Source organism: Gorilla gorilla, chromosome 2 (genome assembly GCF_029281585.2).
Source record: "Gorilla gorilla gorilla isolate KB3781 chromosome 2, NHGRI_mGorGor1-v2.1_pri, whole genome shotgun sequence".
Classification (NCBI taxonomy): domain Eukaryota; kingdom Metazoa; phylum Chordata; class Mammalia; order Primates; family Hominidae; genus Gorilla; species Gorilla gorilla.
In genome coordinates, this window is record NC_086017.1 from 23,424,461 (window position 1) to 23,436,898 (window position 12,438).

The window sequence follows — 12,438 nt, forward strand, 5'->3', positions numbered from 1 at the left end:
CTAGTGGGACCCAGGCCTGCATCTTCGTGGTTAAGCCAAGAAATGAAACCCATGCAACCCAGTGGAGGTTGTGCCGGCTCTGCCACCTGCACCGGCTCCCTTGCTGTGGACTTTGGGCAGAGCTTCCCTCCTCTGAGCCTCACTCACTTTCCACTCTGGGAGGATGAGGTGGGCAACTGGGGGCTAAGTTACCCCCTCTGTTTCAGGACAGCCCAGAGGCACTGCTGTGTCTCCTACTTGCAGGAGAAGAGCTGCATGGCCGGCGTCCTGGGAGCCAAGGAGGGTGAGACCTGTGGGGCTGAGGACAACGACACCTGCGGCATCTCCCTGTACAAGGCAAGCCTGACCTGTGGCCTTCAAGGCAGGGTGGGGTGGGGTGGGGCGGGAGGCTGGCCTGGGCCTGAAGGTCCTCGTGGCCCAAGAAGTTAGGCTGTCCTTGGGGCTCCTCCTGGGAGTGACCGTCACGCCTGGGGTGGAAGGACTCTTCATCTGCACAGAAAACATCATCAGTTATTATATTGACCAATTAATTCACAGAATATTTGTAGAGCACCACTGTGTGCCCTGGGCATCAGGGATGTAGCAATGAGTAACACAGATGGCAATTCCCGCCCTCCCAGGGATTTCTTTCTGGCCAGGAAGACAGAGGAAGATCACGATGAATATGTTAGCAGCTGGCGTGGTTGCAGGCGATTGTGCTAAGGAGAAAAACTTAAGGAGAGGCGGGATAAGTAGTGTCAGGGCTGGGGAGGGACTGCAGTATCAGCTGACAGTGGCCAGGGACAGCCTCACTGAGGAGGGGACATTTGTGCAATGCCCGGGGTGGGGGACGTCTGTGAAATGCTTTCAGGCAGAGTGCAGCACGTGCAAAGGCCCTGGGGTCAGAGCCTGCTTGGCATGTCTAGGCTGTGTGGCTGGAGTGCATCGAGTGACAGGGGGCAAGTGGAGCTGAGCCCAGAGAGTTGACAGGGCTCCTGGCCATCATCGGAAGGACTGTGGTTTGACTGTGGGTGAGGTGGACCCCATGGAGAGTTTGAGGGTCTCTTCTGGCAGTTGTGGGGACCGGTTATTGAGGGTGTTTCTCTCACATGGGAGGTGGGATTGGGATGGGGTAAAACCCCACCAGGCAGCAGTGGTGCAGAGAACAGTGTGAGCTAACACACAGGTGAGGACGTTGGGAAATGGGGTGTGTGGTCCAGTGGTCTGGCAGCAGTAGAGACAGGCCACCGGGAGTCCTCAGGCTGGACCATAAAGGACAGTAAATGCTGAGAGCTTTGGGCTTCAAGCAGAGTGTCTGTAAAGCCGTGGGAGGGATTTGCAGCAGGAGATGAGTTTGTCTACTAGAGCTCATGGTGGCCACTGGGGGACAGGGTGTCAGTTTGGCTACAAGTAACGGAAAACTTCCTGGAACACTGGTTTTTCTCTCATATGCTGCAGGCTGGAGGAAGGTAGGGCCGAGTTAGAGGAGTGAGAGTCTCCATGGTCATCAGGAATGGGGCACAGGCATAGTGGTCTTGCCCTGCCAGCTCTCATTTGCCACCTCTTGGTCCAGGACGAACTCCAGAAAGGGGCAGGAGAGCCCCCTTGTTTTAAATTATTATTATTATTATTATTATTATTATTAATTTTGAGACAGAGTCTCTGTCACCCAGGCTGGAGTGCAGTGGTACGATCTCGGCTCACTGCAGCTCCACCTCCCGGGTTCAAGCAATTCTCCTGCCTCAGCCTCCCGAGTAGCTGGGATTATAGGCATACGCCACCATGCTTGGTTTTGTATTTTTACTAGAGATGGGGTTTCACCACATTGGCCAGGTTGGTCTCGAACTCCTGACCTCAAATGATACACCCACCTTGGCCTCCCAAAGTGCCGGGATTACAGGCATGAGCCACTGCGTCCAGCTGAAATTAGTTTTGATCATGGTGAAATACACATGATGTAAAATTGATCGTCTTAACCATTTGTAAGCGCACAGCTCAGTGGCATGAAGCACATTCACATTGTTGTGCAGCCGTCATCACCAAGCATCCAAGGAACTTTCTTATCTTCTCAAGCTGAAACTGTTCCCATTAAACACTAACTCCCATTCCCTCTCCCTGTAGCTCCTGGTAACCACCATTCCGCTTTCTGTCTCTGTGGGTTTGACTCCTCTAGGGAACTCATGTAAGTGGAATTATACAGTGTTTGATCTTTTGTGTCTGGCTTATTTCACTTAGCATAATGTCTTCAAGGTTCATCCATGCCATATGTAGCAAATGTAAGTGTTTCCTTCCTTTCTGAAGTGCAATAATATTCCATTGTGTGGACAGACCACATTTTCTGTATCTGTCCATTCATCGATGGACACTTGGGTTGCTTCCACCTTTTGGCTATTGTGAATAGTAATGCTGCTGTGAACATGAGCAGAAGAAGAGCTCCCTTTTTTGAGGGCAGACTGTAGTTCTGCTTAGATTTCATTGGCTGGAGCTTCATCTCCTGGCTACATCTAGCTGCAAGGAAGACTAGAGAATGTAGTGTCTTTATTCTGGGAGGTCAGATGCCCCAATGAACATGAGAAAAAAGGGAAACAGACATTGGGATGGATAGCTGGCTGTCTACAGCAGAGGTGAGGGCAAACTACGACAGTGGCACAGTTTCAGGAAACCTTCCAGAAGGGACCTCAACCTGACTGAGGAGCGGGAGAAGGAATTGAAGAAGCCCAAGGTCTCAAGCCTGGGTGATGGTGACAGAGACCGCTGGATGGTTCTGGCATTTGGGAGAGGATTTTGACTTCAATTTTGGTCATCTTGGGGTCAATTTTTTCCTTAAAACAACTGGTATTACTGAGAGGATCCTGTTGACAGGGTCTAGAAATGTTTAGAATCCCCTTTTCTGTCTTTATGTTTGACCCTGGACTGTTCTCTTTTCTTTCCTTTTCTCTTTTTCTTTTCTTTTCTTTTCTTTTTCTTTCTTTCTTTCTCTCTCTCTCTCTTTCTTTCTTTCTTTCTTTTTCTTTCTGTCTGTCTGTCTCTCTGTCTGTCTGTCTGTCTTTCTTTCTTGACTGAGTCTTGCTCTGTCACCCAGGCTGGAGTGCAGTGGCGCCATCTCAGCTCACTGCAAGCTCCGCCTCCCAGGTTCATGCCATTCTCCTGCCTCAGCCTCCCGAGTAGGTGGGACTACAGGTGCCCGCCACCACGCCCGGCTGATTTTTTTGTATTTTTAGTAGAGACGGGGTTTCACCGTATTAGCCAGAATGGTCTCGATCTCCTGACCTCGTGATCCACCCACCTCGGCCTCCCAAAGTGCTGGGATTACAGGCATGAGCCACCATGCCCGGCCAGTTCTCTTTTCTGAGCCTCAGCTTTTCTATCTATAAAATGAGGATAATAATCCATGTCTTTTTGGGTGGTTGTGGGGATCAGAGATAATGCAAACTAAGTGTTAAGTGTGTGATGGGCCTTCATTAGTGGGAAGTGTTCAACATTGAGAGATGCAAGAATAGAGTATCAGTTAGCTGTTGCTGGGTAACATACCATCCAAAACCTAGTGGCCTGTTGCTGGCTTAATGCATGAATTTGTGGTCAGCTGAGTACTTCTGCTGACCTGAGCCATGCTCAGCTGATCCTGGGGGCGGGGGTGAGTGCTTGCTTATGTGGCTGCTGTCAGCTGATGGCTCCACTGGAGCTAGATGACCTAGGATGGCCTTGGCTGGGATGACTTGTTTCTGCTCCCTGCAGTGTCTCAACCCCCAGCAGGCTAGCATGGGCCTGTTCAGTTAGTGGATGTGCAGAGTTCCAAGAAAATAAATAGAAGCATTCAAGGTCTTTTGAGGCCTAGGCTAAGAACTGGCACACCATCATGTGTATCTCATTCTGTTGGCCAAAGCAAGACAGAAGGCACAACCAAGAGGTTGGGAAATACACACTTTCTCTTAATAGAAGCAGCTGCAATATCACATTGCAAAGACAGTGAACACAGAAAAGATTGAATAATTGTTGCTGTTATTGCAACCAAAATACTACTGTATTTTAAAATAAATAAAACCAATTTATTTTTGAAGAAAAGCAGCCTGGGCTAGGGTAGATCTACATCTTTAGGAACCTAGTCTTCTATTTTTATGTTTAATTATCTTTAACTTGTAGCTTCCATCTTCAGGGTCACTTCATGGCCCAAGTTGGCTGCTAAAGCTCCAGCCATCACAGATGTACTCCAAGAAGGAGAAAGAGGGGGAGCAAAAACGATGTACTTGATTCAAGTAGAGTCATCCCCAGTTTAAAGCCCTCCTGAAGGCTCCGCTGAGGGAATCTATCTCTAACTGCAAAGGCCCCTGGGAAATGCCATCTTTTAACTGACTTGAATAGAATTGGGGTTTGCTAGTAAACATGAGGGGATAATGAGTGTGGCTGGGGGGTTATAGTTCCTTCAACAAAAGGCCATTTATTTGTTATCTGTTTCAAAAGACTTACATTAGTCCTACCCGTGCCAGACTTGGGAAATAGAGGCAGAGGACCCCTCTGCCCTGGGAGAGCGCATAGTCTGGCAGAGGAGATAAGATAATGGTGAATTCATCTCCATTTATCAGTCCCTCCCCTGAGCCTAGCTCCAGGCTGGGGCCAGAGATTGGGCAGTGATAACTGTCTCTCCCTGCAGCAATGCTGTGACTGCTGTGGCCTGGGCCTCCGCGTGCGGGCCGAGGGCCAGTTGTGTGAGTCCAATCCTAACCTGGGCTATCCCTGCAATCATGTCATGCTCTCCTGCTGTGAAGGTGAAGAGCCTCTCATAGTACCTGAGGTTCGCCGACCTCCAGAGCCCGCAGCTGCACCACGGAGAGGTGAGTGCTGCTCTTCCCTGGCTGCGGCATATGGGGCAAAGGCTGGGTGACCTCTGGCCTTCTGTGGGGACCCTGGGTCCATCATCACCTGTGGCTTGAGACACAAGTTCTGCTCTAAACAGAGTTCTGAGGATGGTGATTTCATTGTTTTCTGTGGACTACCCACTCCACCAACTTAACCACCAACTACCACCCATCACCCTTTCACTGTCCACTCACCACCCTCCCCTCTCTTTGTCTATACATCTTCCTCCCTGTCTACTTTGTCTATACATCTTCCTCCCTACCCACTTATCAGTTTGCTCTTTTTCCATCCATTGCGCTTGTCTCCCACCCATCCTCCCATCCTCTTGTCCATCTCTCCATCCATTCATTCATTCACTCCCTCATTCATCCTCTATCCCATCATCTGTCCATCCATCCATCCACCCATCCACCCACCTACCCACCCAATTATCCATCCATCCATCCATCCATCCATCCATCCATCCATGTATCTACCTATCCACTATCCACTCATCCATCCGTTTGTTTATCCATCCATCCCTCATCCATCCATCCATTTATCCATCTACCTGCCCATCCGTTCATTCATTCATCTGTCCATCTATCCATCTGTCTGATCATCTATTCATCTATCCATCCATCCATCCATCCATCCATCCATCCATCCATCCATCCATCTATCCACCCACCCACCTATCCGTCTGTTCATCCATCTACTTATCCATCCATCCATCCATGCATCCATCCTTGTTGACCTTGCTGTCACCCCCTTCTTCTTCCCTTCTTGTGCTGTAGCCACTGTTCCAGCTGCCATGTCCAGTCCCTGTCCCCTAGCCAGGGCTGTCTCCTGGACCCATGACCATTAGCCTCCTCTGTGCCTGGTGGGTCTGCAGGAGCCTGATGAGGGTGCCCCAGTGAATCAGCAGGTGTCCTTTGTGTACATGGGCCTTTGTGGCCCTGGGGCTGGTGCTGTGAGAGTCCTGGCAGGCCTGCTTTGTTGGTGTCCACATGTTCAGCCTCAACTGGTTGGGGACCAGATGTCCAGGTGGGTTCCAGAACCACCAGCCCAGTTTTTTCGCTGTTCCTATGGACCGTCATCTGGGGCCCCTGTGGATTTGTCCTGGGCACTTCATGGAGTGGGAATTAAAGCCACAGATGAGGTCCTGATATCAAGATTAAACTCTTGGTCTCTGGAGTCAGGCAGACTTGGTTGGAATCCTAGTTCCTTTGCTTACCTGGGGCAGGTCACACAGAAGGAAGGCTCCTTCTCAGAGCCTTCACTGTGGCATCTGTCAAATGGTCTTGTATTCTTTACCTTGTTCAGTGCAAGGATGAATGATAGGATGCCTGTCAAGGGCTTTTGGCAGTGCCTAGTGATGCATTCAGCATTGCCACCACTGTTGCTGTTACCGTTGCCATGCTTCAGCAGCTCAGAGGGGGAAGATGAGGCCCAGAGAAGGGCAGGATCTTGCCCCAGGCACATGCCGGGTCTTTGGCACAGCCAGGACTGGACACCTTGGCTCTAATGACTCCCATTTCTGCCCCAGCCGTCGTGATGCCCTGAGTTTTATCTAGACCCAGTCAGCCTTGGTTCCGATTGACCCAGATCTCTGTCACTATAATGCAAGATGGCAGAAGTCTGTGCATAGGGGTTAAGATGCCTGCTATCCACAGGTGCCAGGGCTCAGGAGATCCTACAGAAAGAGCTCATATCCTGTGTGGTACAGGTGGGAGAACAGATACCTGGATCTCCCATCAGGGTGAGGCAGAGGCAGGGGTGAGTGTATGGGGGTTGGACCAGGCCAGACCTGGGCAGATCAACCAAAACAGATGTACCAACCACCCTTGCCAATCCAATGTGGGTACAGAGAGTAAGTCCAGTCCAAGGAAGTGCTACTTGCTGAGATTGGCTCTAAGGGGAATGGTTGAGTACTGATGTGAAGGCCAGGTTAGTACCCAGAAGAGTCTGGCTGAAGGTAGAGTTTGGGAGGAAGTCTGGCTTCAAAAGTCAAAGGCAGGTGGGTGGAAGGGAGTAGGTGGGCAACAGAGCCAGGCACGATCCTGGCCAGAGATCCATGCTCCCTCCTCCTGTGAGGAAGATGCTGATGAGGGTGAGCTGAGCCTGAATCCTGGAGGTACTGTCTAGCCTGTGGTGTGCTAGGAGGAGCCCTGGGTCCAGGTCTGTCCGCTGCCTGCCTGCAGTGCTGAGTCTCTGCAGGACCAGACCGCCAGCCATCATGGCCCTGCCTGGAGGCACCGGCTGGGACTGATTGGGCTGCAGCTTAACGTAAACACCCTCCATATGAAACACGTTCCTCAGACGTGACTTCATGCAGCTGCTCTCTCTATGGGCTCTGCTGCCTGGGTGGGGTGGGAAGGAGGCCCTGGGCTGGCACAGAGCTTAGAGGGGCTGTAGGCCTCCCCCTGAAGTCCTGGCTGCATGCATTCCCCACAGTTGTCATATAAAGAGCTTCCCAAGGCAGCTCAGCCTCAGGAGCCTTCTTTTCCACTCTCACCTGCTCCCCAGCACAACCCTGGGAGATGGGTTTATTCCAGAACCTGGAGGCACAGAGAGGCCTAGTGCTTCCCAAGTTGACCCAGCTAGGGAAGGCCCAGGTCAGTGGTCACATCTGATCCAATAGAGCCCAGATTTGGAGCCCTTTCTGCTGCTAAGGATGGTCCTCCTTGATGTCACTGAGGTCAGGGGTCTGAATCCATTGTAACACTTTAGTGAGAGCTTCTTTGTGGATCTGACCCTGTCTTATTGTAGAGGACTCAGTGATGAAGACTTGGACCTGGCTCTGATGGGTTCATTCTTACTGCTTGAGGTCTGTTCATTCATTTGCCCATCCATCCATCCATCCATCCCTCCATCCATCCATCTATCCATCTACTACCAATCCATCCATCCATCTGTTTGTCTGTCTGTCCACCCGTCCATCTACCCATCCACTCATCCACTCTTTCATCTACCCATTCATCCATCCATTCAGCCCCACACCCATTCATCCATCCATTCACGTATCCATCCACCTACCCATCCTTCCATTCACTCATTCACCCATCCACCCACTCACCCATCCATCTATCCATCTACTCATCCATTCATCTACCCATCCATCTACCCATCCACCCACCCATCCATCCATTCAGCCAAATACTCATTCATCCGTCTACCCATGTATCCATCTATCCACCCATCCTTCCATCTACCCATCCATCCTCCTTCATTCATCCACCCATCCAGTCACAACCCATCCATCCATCCATCCATCCATCCATCCATCCATCCATCCATCCACTCATCCACCCATCCACCCACCAATCCATCCACCCACCCATTCATTCACCCACCCATGTACCCACCCATCCACCCACCCATCCATCTAACCATCCATCCATCCATCCATCCATTCATCCACCCCCCCACCCCCCCACCCATTCATTCACCTACCCATCCACCCACCCATCCATCTACCCATCCACCCACCCATCCACTCACCCACCCATCCATCCACCCATCCATCTACCCATCCATCTATACCCATCCATCTATCTATTCACCTGCCCACCCACCCATCTATCCATCCATCTATCCACCCACCCACCCATCCATCCATCCTGCTTCTTCCATCCTTGCTGTCTGCTGGGCACACAGAGGTCTTGATGAGGACCTGCACTAGTTTCCCAAAGCTGGTGGTCTCAGCCACCTACTCTGACCAAGCTGCCTCTGTCTTGAGTTCTAACCCCTGTCCTAGTTTCAGAGGCAGAGATGGCGGGCCGAGAGGCCCTGTCACTGGGCACAGAGGCTGAGCTGCCGAACAGCCTGCCGGGCGATGACCAGGATGAGTGCCTTCTCCTCCCGGGAGAGCTGTGCCAGCACCTTTGCATCAATACTGTGGGCTCTTACCACTGTGCCTGCTTTCCTGGCTTCTCACTGCAGGACGATGGCCGCACTTGCCGCCCAGGTAAGGGCCCTGATGGCCAGGGCAGGGGCTATGGGAAGGGCTGATCTTGCCAGGGGGTGTGGCATTCCTGGGGTGCACACTGTGGGGTCCTTCACTTCCTGTTACTCCACACGTTGGAACCCACAGAAGCCTGAAGCTTCCAGTGATGGGGGATTTGTGAGGCAGGAAAAATAGAAGCTTTCTTCCTGGGGCTCCATCTGCAGGGACCTGGCCCCAGCACCTTGTCCCATATTCGAGCGCAGGGACAGGCTCAGGCCACAGAGGCTCTCACCAAAACCCAGCTATCTCCCCAGTGCTGGGCCCATGGTGATCCTGAGGGATTTCCTCGCAGCCACTGGTCCCAGAATTGATTGGCTTTTAATCCAGACACTCTTTTTCCTTTCCCCCCTCTCTTCTTCCTTGCCTCCTTTCCTTCTACCCCCTCTGCCCCCAGTAGCTGAGATTGATCTTTCCCAAGGTATATGCACACTCCAAACCTCATTTTCCTCTCCCGTGAAATGGGGTGGGGGATTAAATGTCGGTGCCCTGCGTGAGAAGGGCAGGTGCCTGGAAGTGCCTGAGGCCTGGCTGAAGACCTGAGACCTCCCCGCAACCCCCACTCTGCTCTACCCATGACAGAGGGTCACCCTCCACAGCCGGAAGCCCCACAGGAGCCTGCACTGAAGTCAGAATTTTCCCAGGTGGCCTCTAACACCATCCCGCTGCCACTGCCGCAGCCCAATACCTGCAAAGGTAAGCAGTGGGGGTGGTGTCTCCAGGACAGGGCCCAGGGTCCAGGGGGTGGGTCTGGGCTGCTTGCAGGTGGTGAGCTGTCTGGTGCTGGGTATGTGCAAGATGGCCCCTCCAAAGGGTGTGCTTCTGTTTTGGGGATGATGGGCTTACCCGGGGCTGAGTGAGGAGCTGAGGAAGTCACTGGGGAGATGTGGTGTGGGGGGAGCCTAGGGCCTGGTGTGTGACCCCAAACAAGCCAGTTAGCTGCTTTTTGTCTCCATTCTTGTAACGTTGAGGTAGTCAAATCCTGGTTTGCCGACCTGTTGTGGAGGCTGTGTTCAGCGCTGTGTAGAACGTCCTCTTCTTTGTTGTTCTTCTCCTCATTCCCTTCCCCTGCTTTTTTCCCTGCCCCCTTCCCTTTCTCTTCATCCTCCTCTCTTCTCCTCCATCTCCCCACTGTTCTTGCTGTCACTCAAGGCATGGGCTGGGATCCGAGTGGTGGGGGAGGTCGACCCAGAACGTTGTCCCCGACGCCAGACGGTGTTGGAGCAGACTTAATGGATGAACCTGTGAAAAGGAGCAGGAGTGGGGTTCCTTGTCTCCCAGCCTCCCTGCCTCCTAGGGGCCTTGTTTCTGTGTCTCACTAGTAGGTTAGAGCCAGGGATGGGGAATGAGCCAGTGTGGACCAAGGCCAGGGCCTGGTGGTCTCTGATTTCTGTGTGGTTTCCTCCAGACAATGGACCCTGCAAGCAGGTGTGCAGCACTGTTGGGGGCTCAGCCATATGCTCCTGTTTTCCCGGCTATGCCATCATGGCGGATGGCGTGTCCTGTGAAGGTGAGTGCCTTGGGGTGCCCTCCTACCTGTGCAAACCTGAGTTGGCCTGTGATGGGGGCCTCCAGGTGGGGGTGGCTGAGACTTAAAACTTGCTGAGTTTGTGCAGGAAAAGTCTTGGCTGCTATGATGAGCACCCCTAGTGGAGCAGGTTAAACAGTCACTCCCTGTCACCGTACATGCGATGTATACATGCACTCCAGGGTGGGCCTGCAGTGTGGCTGCATAGGAACAGAGCCCGGGCTCGTCGCATGGTGTTGCTCCACATTTCCTGGAGCAGTGCTTCTCCTGCCGAGTGTGCACCTGAGTCTCTGGAGGCCTGGGTCAAACAGGCAGTCCTGAGATTCTGCCGAGTCCCCTAAGAGCGAGTCAATAGGTCTGGGTGAGTGGGCCTGAGAATTTGTGCTTCTAACAAGGTGATATGGATGCTGCTGGTCCGTGGACACCACCTCCACTCACCTTGCCCTTGAGGGTTGCCCTGGTCTGTGCAGCCATGTCCAGGCCTGGGTGGAGAGGGGGAAGGGGAAGCAATGCCGGTTGTTTTAAGGGCAGCCAGAAGTGTCCCTGATGGGAAGTGGGAGGGAGGCTGGACAGCAGGAATGCCTGGCTGAATGTGTTCCCAAATGAAGGACACTGGTGATGATTAGCTGTCCAAGGATCACATTCCTTCCACCCCCGTGGCCCCGCCTAGGTCTGGGTCTTGTCTTTGTGGGGCCTCTGTGGGCCAGGACCCCCCACTGTAAAATGAGGCCATTGGATCCAGCACCTGCTGGGTTGGTTCCCACAGTGAATGGCTTCTGAAGAACCAAGCTGAGAGGTCTCAAGACTCTACCTCCTGCCTGGGGGCAGGACAGAAATGGAGTATGCAGAGTCTAGGAAGTATGGCAGTTCTGGCTCAGAGATGAGACCCTGGTGGGTGTCTCGGGGAGAACAGAGTCAAGTCTGCCTGGGTGAATACCCACATCCCTCCCAGAAGCTGAAAGCCCGTGTCCATCCCCAGCCGAGACTGTTCTGATGTGGACAAACACCGTCCTATGAGCCCAGAGAGGACAGTAGACTTGCCCAGGGTACGTGACATGGCAGTGACCGGCAGGCCTTCCTCTCCGATGCTGGGGGCAGCTCTCAGGTCCAGGTGGTGCTGGGTTCTCTGGGCCCCGCCCCCTATCTCCCAGGGCCCTGAAGATGTAAGGGCTGCATCTTTTCTGGGGCAGGCCTCCTTTGGGCCCAGCCCTGTGAGGCCCCTCTGCCTGTGCTGGTCATGCAGCCTAGCCCATGTCTGCGCATCCCCAGGACCCCCTCCCTCCTCTGGAAGCCCTGGCAGTGAAAGCTGGGGTCCAGGTTGCAATGGGCATTCAGAGAGGCACCTGGTCTGCGGAGGAGCGCTGCTCAACTCTGCTGCATTGGAAATAATCAAGTGAGTTCCAAACGTGTTGAGCACCAGAATGATTAAAACACTTCCAGATTTTAGGTTTCTCTTGAAACTTTGTGAAATCTGCATACAAGGGGCCCACACCCCTGTCCCCTTTTGGATGGAGCACAGACACTCAGTGTCCTGGAGCCCCTGTGGGCCCTTCCCTGGTTTATGTGGCTGGCCTGGTCCCCTAAGTACTGGACTTTGCAAGCTCTTGGTGGCGTGGTTCTCTTGGCGCCTGTGGATGTGGGAAGTATCGAGTGCGTACGGGAGGCAGCCTCTGGTCCTGTCCCCACTGTGACTGTGGGCAGCCACCCACCCTCTCTGAGTCTCACCTCACCACCATCCTTACTGGGGCAGTGGGGACCAGCTCTGCACACTCACACTTGGGCCCAAGGCCCAGCTACACACAGTCAGGCGGGGAGGCCCCAGGCAGGCCCCCGCCCCTTGCTGGGTCTCATTCTCCTGTCACTGGATGCTCCGTGGCAGCCCATGTCCCTCTAACAGTCCTTCTGTTTTTCCTCCTGCGGCTGCCACTAGACCAAGACGAGTGCCTGATGGGTGCTCACGATTGTAGCCGGCGACAGTTCTGTGTGAACACCCTGGGATCCTTCTACTGTGTCAACCACACAGTGCTCTGTGCCGATGGCTATATCCTCAATGCGCACAGGAAGTGCGTGGGTAAGCCAGGGCCCTGCCTGC

General features: G+C 53.2%; 1 protein-coding gene across 4 annotated transcripts in view; it reads left to right on the top strand.

Annotated features, from left to right (window-relative positions):
* The window catches only part of FBLN2 (fibulin 2), an 89,151-nt gene that overhangs the window by 60,250 nt on the left and 16,463 nt on the right, over nucleotides 1-12,438 (top strand). For 2 of the 4 annotated variants that reach the window (XM_031009441.3, XM_055381061.2), the window contains 6 exons: nucleotides 207-336; nucleotides 4,628-4,808; nucleotides 8,573-8,782; nucleotides 9,401-9,514; nucleotides 10,227-10,328; nucleotides 12,277-12,417. In XM_031009441.3, coding sequence (XP_030865301.3) covers nucleotides 207-336; nucleotides 4,628-4,808; nucleotides 8,573-8,782; nucleotides 9,401-9,514; nucleotides 10,227-10,328; nucleotides 12,277-12,417 — 878 coding nt within the window. The remainder of the gene's footprint in view (nucleotides 1-206; nucleotides 337-4,627; nucleotides 4,809-8,572; nucleotides 8,783-9,400; nucleotides 9,515-10,226; nucleotides 10,329-12,276; nucleotides 12,418-12,438) is intronic. The other 2 variants (XM_031009442.3, XM_055381064.2) reach the window with 1 other exon arrangement.